This window comes from Austrofundulus limnaeus, unplaced genomic scaffold (genome assembly GCF_001266775.1).
Source record: "Austrofundulus limnaeus strain Quisiro unplaced genomic scaffold, Austrofundulus_limnaeus-1.0 Scaffold82, whole genome shotgun sequence".
NCBI classification, from domain to species: Eukaryota; Metazoa; Chordata; class Actinopteri; order Cyprinodontiformes; family Rivulidae; genus Austrofundulus; species Austrofundulus limnaeus.
The window spans coordinates 276,407-282,585 of NW_013952484.1; the positions used below are offsets into that span (position 1 = coordinate 276,407).

Genomic DNA, 6,179 nt, shown 5'->3' on the forward strand with positions numbered 1-6,179 from the left:
GGATTGAACGTTTCGTTTATTATATTAACAGCAGCTCAACATTACCTCAGGCTCTGAGACATAAAACAACTTTGAAGCTGCTGAGTTTTTGATATAAAAAAACTTTGTATTCATGATGCAAATGAGGACATTTTATGTAATTTACAGACAATCAGTACAAGGTGACAACAGTGTGCTGAAAGTGAACATATTTTAGAATTTTCACTGTTTTATCTTGCCTTTTCTCCTACAATATTCTTGAAGATGAAATCCGAGGCAGTGATTGGTCCATGCCCGGTTTTTTTTTTTTTACAACGTCATCCAGGATCAGCTTTGCAGCACAGCCAGGTGTCACAAATCAGCTCTAAGACTGACACTTAAAAATTACTCCTACACTTCACTTAAAGTAAGACTGAGACTCTTGATAACTGACTTTTAACTAAGAATGACTGGTTTGTTTTTCCTTTATATAAAACAAAATAAAATAAAAAAATAAAATAATAAAATAGAATACCTTTTATAAGAATACAAGAAATGGAAACTGAGCAGTAACATTATATAATTCACATTTGTTACAAAAATTAGAAATTCAATATCACAGGCATTTGTTGACATTTTATTTTGTCCAGTGGTGGGCACAGTTCCCCTAAAGCACTAAAAGGGGAACTAATTTCMTGATTAGTGCTTTAGGGCTTTTGCTAATTTTAAAATGTATTAGKGGATTAGCACTTGCTAAATTTATAGGCTASATTTAGAAGCACTAACTAGTGCTGGGCGGTATACCGTTTTGTACCGAATACYGGTTTTTATTTTTGTTAYGATATRAATTTTTTGAATACCRGACATTCCGGTTTAAAWAGCGGAACGTTTCGTCGYRGCCGCCAGTGRACTGTTGTTTCCCGGGGGACATTTTTCCTTGCTGCACCGCTATGTGCATTAGCATGCTAATATTTGGAGCAGCTAGTTGCAGCCGCGGGTGGCGATTCCGCTGCTTATATTGACTGACGTTTAAAACAAACATCCTGTTTTTGCCGTCGCTGAATGTAGTAAACACCTCTTCAGTGACGTGCACAGTTAGATTTAACGCGGTTAGTTAATATGGAGACGTTATGCTGATGGAGACTTAACGCGGTTCTATTGTGAAAAGCCTGCAGGAAGTAGTTCGTAGTGGAGCTGGAATTGACTAGTGTGCAAGGTGAGTCATGCTGATAAGCTTTAATAAATAACATAAAACAATAAACCCGATCATAATCTTTTCTTAACCCTCCTCCTTCACGACTGGACCAAAATGCRTGACTACTGTCTCCAACCACCAGTCAGAGAAGAACAGACACAGAGGAGGGAAACAGTGACACAGACAGAGGTACAGTAAAAGAAAAAAAAGTCAATAAACAGGGTTTGTACATTTTATTATCAGCTGAGCTGTGATGTAAAGAAAAATACCGTCAAAGACCGTGAAACCGGTGAAAATGTTGAAAATACCGTGATATAAAATTTTGATCATATCGCCCAGCTCTAGCACTAACTGAGGTCTATAAATGTTATGGATCAACGTTAACGTTAACAGCTRASRGTGAAAGCTGTCACACATTTTGTTCATGTGTCATTTATCCACCAGGTGACAATATATRAACWCAAATACAGCTGTGGGATGTTAATAAGTCTTAAGAGAGCAACATGACAACATGTGACTCATGTTTGGTGAAGAATGTTCATGGGTTGACTGGGTTATTTTAATGCTTTAGAATTAGCTTTTGATAAAACYTTCAGTGCATTAGTGCTTTAAAATTAGGGGCCCTAAATATTTGAGTTAGTGTTTTAGGGCTAGTGGAACAAAATTTTAGATTAGTGCTGCCCACCGCTGCTTTTGTCTTGATCAAATGATGATAATAACGTCTAGCCTAGTTTATGTCCAGAAAGATCTTTACCAAACGACCCACTAAGCGACACTGACAGGTTTATTTTGCCCCTGATTGATAAATCTGTAGTTTGTATGAACGTTGATTCTTTATCTGGTGAATTTGAACACGTACCTATGAGCAGAAAGTGGCAGATCTGAGCTCTGTAGAACCTGCAGGTTATTAAAGTCAGGAACAAACACACACCATGAAACACCAAGAGCCCGATAAGCCAAGGCTCCGACCACTGCACCTGCAGACCACAAGAATAACACACAGCTAGGAAAACACAGCCCGTGTGACAGCTAATGTTAAACTTAGCTTGTTAGCATGCTGATAGTAAAGTAAAATTTCAACTTACGGACATAAGAAACGTCCATATCGATGTTATTCTTAAGTTGCTGAACCCGTCGATGGGGACTGAACTGATATTTTCTGTTTTCTGCTCCGACATGTTCAGAAAACACCGATCTGACCGTTTAGCTTAGCTTTAGCGTAAACAAGCCAGAAACGCGGAAGTGGGAGATGAATGACGTCACGGCGACAACCAATCATTTGCTTTCCCTGTAAAAAAGCTATTAAAGCAGGTTGAACTTTTTTTCTTTTCATTTTATATGTATGCATCTCAGACATAATTCCTTTTGTTGTTCTAAACTTATAAAGGTAAAATAATGGAGTGAAAACCCATGAATACCACACAGCAGATAATCTTTAATCATCAACATAAAAGGCAGATTTGTCATCACATACAGTTATAACAGACTTCAGACTTGGCTTCTTTTGAGTCATTTTTCCAAGTCTTTTTCCAGTATTTGTTTTCTCTATAATATTGCTTTCTTGTTTAATATTTCCTGCCTCTTAATCCATTAAAAATATTTCTTTTTACTCAACTCAAGACACCATACTTCACTGTAATCCTGCTGGAATAACAACATGCCTACATCCTCCCTCTGTCTACGCACATGCAAAACCCAGTTAGGTTCCTGATTCATTTTCAGTATGAAGAAAACGCAATTGTATGGTTCACTATTTAAGGCAATAGTAAAATATTCACTTTTCTGTTTGTGCTTTTTTCAAAAAGGGCATTCAGACATTACAGGAGAAACTTATGAAGCACATCTTAACCTCCTCTAAAAACATTATACAGTAAAATACTTTAGTTTAAGGCTCCTGCTGCCCTTGGGTCAAAATGATTCACAAGGCCCTGACTGAGACCTCATGRTTTTGACCCAAGGTCAGCAGGAGTGTTACAAAAACTTTAAAAAACTTAACATGCTTTCAGTACAATAATCTTGTTTGTATATACAAGCATTCTAACAATGTAAAAAGTCTTTGGTCAGAGTCTCTTTGCTGAGGGAACTCCACGCAGCAAAGCTCAGGTCTCGTTTCTGTCGTGGTAAAAATCCGGCGCGAAAGCAGCAGCCACTGTGACCGGAGTGGAGTAGGCGAAGGCGAAGTTGTAAAGGCCGAGCTTCAAACACTTCCAGGTGGTGCGAAGTGCCTTCCCAACATTCTGACGGGTGACAGGAAATAATTCAATCACTTGAAGTTGTTTACACACAATCAAAATGCCATCATTATCTTTTATTATCTCATTTATATGTGAGCTATTAGAGGTCAGAGTCTGGGGCAGGACGTTTCGGAGCACTATAGCAGCAGGAAGAAGAGAAGCGCACTTTCCTCCTGACTGAAACAACAATAAAAATGTCCTGTGAGCACTATTGTCCAGTGTATCCAGAACAGGAAAACTCCGACTGGCTGCAGCAGAAACAGGAAGTTAAAAAGTTTAAAAGGCCTTCCTCTCCCAATATAGTAACTCTGAAAACAAGTTGAACTGACAGTAAACCTGAATTTTATGGCAGAAATGACACAAAACATACCTGTTTCATGGTATTTGTTGGGAATGTTTGACAAAATTAGAAGTGAGTTGCAGACATCTGCTTAGTCCAGTGAGTATTTTAGAACCTGGTCACTAACCTGCTGCAGCAGATGTTAGCTGAGATCACAGGAAGTCAGATATTTTGCTCAAAAATCCTAAAAAAAAGCATCACTGATAATGCAGTTTAGTAGATTATTTTGTATATTACACTTTATCTTTACAGTACGACAAAAGTTACATTATTGAAATCAGAAATGCATTCACAAACATCAAAATGGGAGAAAAACTAAAAAGGTTAATCATCCCATCTTTGACCTATTTTTGCATTGCAAAAAAAAAAGTTCAAATAAAGTGATTTACAATCTTTTGTCAACAGAAACTGAAGCTTAATTATAAAACTAGTGAAGAAAAATGGGAGTCTGAAATAATCAGTGTAATTACAAACACTTCTGTACCTTCATCTGCAGCAAGGTTTAATGGTCAGTAGTAAATATTAAATAAAATTATAGATAAAATACATATTCCATGAACAATTCCTTATTAAACACCTGTATGTTTGAACAATTCAGACCAAACACTTAGCAGCAAAATCCTCCCATTGCTGCAGTTYTCCAGGACAAAATATTCAAGGAAACAGCTGAGATACCCAAAGATACATGAAATACTTGTTTACTGGATGTTCAGAATACAAATAAATAAAATAAAAAGAAAATCCAAGTTAAACCCACCTTCCTCACTTTCTTGTAGTTTTCTTTCCGCTTTTTTCTCCTCTTCTCTTTCGCCCCATCGTCCGTCAAAGGCTCGTACCGCTCTGGGCGAAAGGCAAAGGTCATGTCCCGGGGCCACCTCTCCTTCGGCCCGCCGTCATCGGCAGCGTCCGGTGCGCAGTCCACGTGCCGCTGATACTTTACGGAGCTCGGAGTCTCACAGGACGCTGCTGGACTCCTGTCGAACAGCCTCGATGGCAGAGAGCTCCTCATGCTGTCAGTTCTCTGAAGAGGTAAGGAATGCTGTCAACATGGGGTGCATTCCTCTGCGTGTTTGTGTGTAGGGGGGTGGGCACAGGCGCTTAAAGGTGTAAATCCTTCCTCCTCACAAGACTGACCTCATAGCCTCAAAGGTCCCGTGATTTCAAGTGCAAAAGTTTCAAATCAAAGTGACTATTATCCTGTTAGTGGTGCAGAAACCACTAAAACCTGTAAAGACCTAGCCGTCTTCTTTTCACCAAACCTGTCAAATGCATGATCTGCTACTCCACCTCCAGCCACTTAAAAGGCTTTAATTGTATGTGGGGTTCCACAGGGTTCTATATTGGGACAAAAGTTGTTTCTCCTATATATTAATGACTTGGTAAATGTATCAGGGTTGTTTGAATGTGTTTTATTTGCAGACAACAGTACATTTTTTTGCTTGGGTAAAAACATAGAACAGATGTTGGAAATGATGGAAATAGAATTCGTAAAAGTACAAAATTGGTTTAAACATAAATTATCATTAAATTTAGATAAAACAAATTACATATTTAGTAATAGAAAAATTTGATGTTCCTTTAGAGTGGAAGGTGTTGAGATCATTAGAGTGAATGAGGTGAAGTTTTTGAGTCATCATTGACGAAAAACTGACATGGAGGCCTCATATAAATTACTTAACAAAAGTGGCAAAATCTATTGCAGTACTGTATAAAGTGAAGGAGTTACTTAATGATAAAGCACTATTTACACTATATAATGCAATAATTGTTCCACATTTGATTTAATGTACAGAAGTCTGGGGAAATGCATGTAAAACTATCACTAATCCTATTTTTATTTTACAAAAAACAGCCATAAGAATTATCACAAGAAAGCATCACTATCACCCTTCTAATGTATTGTTTCATCAATTAAAGTTGTTAATTTCATGAGTTAATTGATTATAACATTCTGCAGGTTATGTATAAGGCTCATAGAAATATGTTGCCGTCAATCATCCAGTCACATTTTGTTAAGAGGGAAAGCCGCTATAATTTGAAGAGATTATAAATGTTTGTTAAACCGAAAATCAGAACAAATTTGAAGGACAGATGCACTTCTGTAAAGGTATAAGACTATGGAATGATTTGGAGGATGACAGTAAAAGTATTGGATCAATGAATTTCTTTAAGAAAACAAAAGAAAAAACGTTAAAGAATATGAAATTGTTTAATTTTTATTAGTTACTGTCATGGCAAATATTTATTTAACAAAGACAGAAATACGTGGTCCAAGAATGAAGGTACTCTGTGAGATGATCAGCTGAGTTTTATTGCAACAACAGGAAACACAGAGAACCTGGCCTGTCTCTGTGCCTCTGCTTCTCTCTGTCAGTCTCTCCACACTGCTGTTGAACACTACTGTTGAACCCTGTGTCTCGAGAGGCCTCATATATATATATATATATATATA

At 37.4% G+C, this 6,179-nt stretch overlaps 3 protein-coding genes across 3 annotated transcripts in view; all 3 read right to left on the reverse strand.

Annotated features, from left to right (window-relative positions):
• tmem18 (transmembrane protein 18) overlaps positions 1-2,434 on the reverse strand; it is a 4,589-nt gene extending 2,155 nt beyond the window's left edge. The window contains exons 1-2 of the mRNA XM_014011561.1: positions 2,239-2,434; positions 2,013-2,130 (exon numbers count right to left, since the gene is read on the reverse strand). Coding sequence (XP_013867015.1) covers positions 2,013-2,130; positions 2,239-2,331 — 211 coding nt within the window. The 5' untranslated portion in view covers positions 2,332-2,434. The remainder of the gene's footprint in view (positions 1-2,012; positions 2,131-2,238) is intronic.
• Positions 2,435-2,568: 134 nt separating this feature from the next.
• LOC106519764 (structural maintenance of chromosomes protein 6) overlaps positions 2,569-6,179 on the reverse strand; it is a gene marked incomplete at its 5' end in the record, with an annotated part of 14,544 nt that continues 10,933 nt past the window's right edge. The window contains 2 exon segments of the mRNA XM_014011560.1: positions 2,569-3,390; positions 4,485-4,748.
• Positions 3,253-4,736, reverse strand: LOC106519751 (uncharacterized protein C1orf115). Its single transcript, XM_014011544.1, has 2 exons — positions 4,485-4,736; positions 3,253-3,390 (listed from the first exon to the last, which is right to left on the reverse strand). Exons 1-2 carry the CDS (start codon positions 4,734-4,736, stop codon positions 3,253-3,255), a joined length of 390 nt encoding a protein of 129 aa, XP_013866998.1.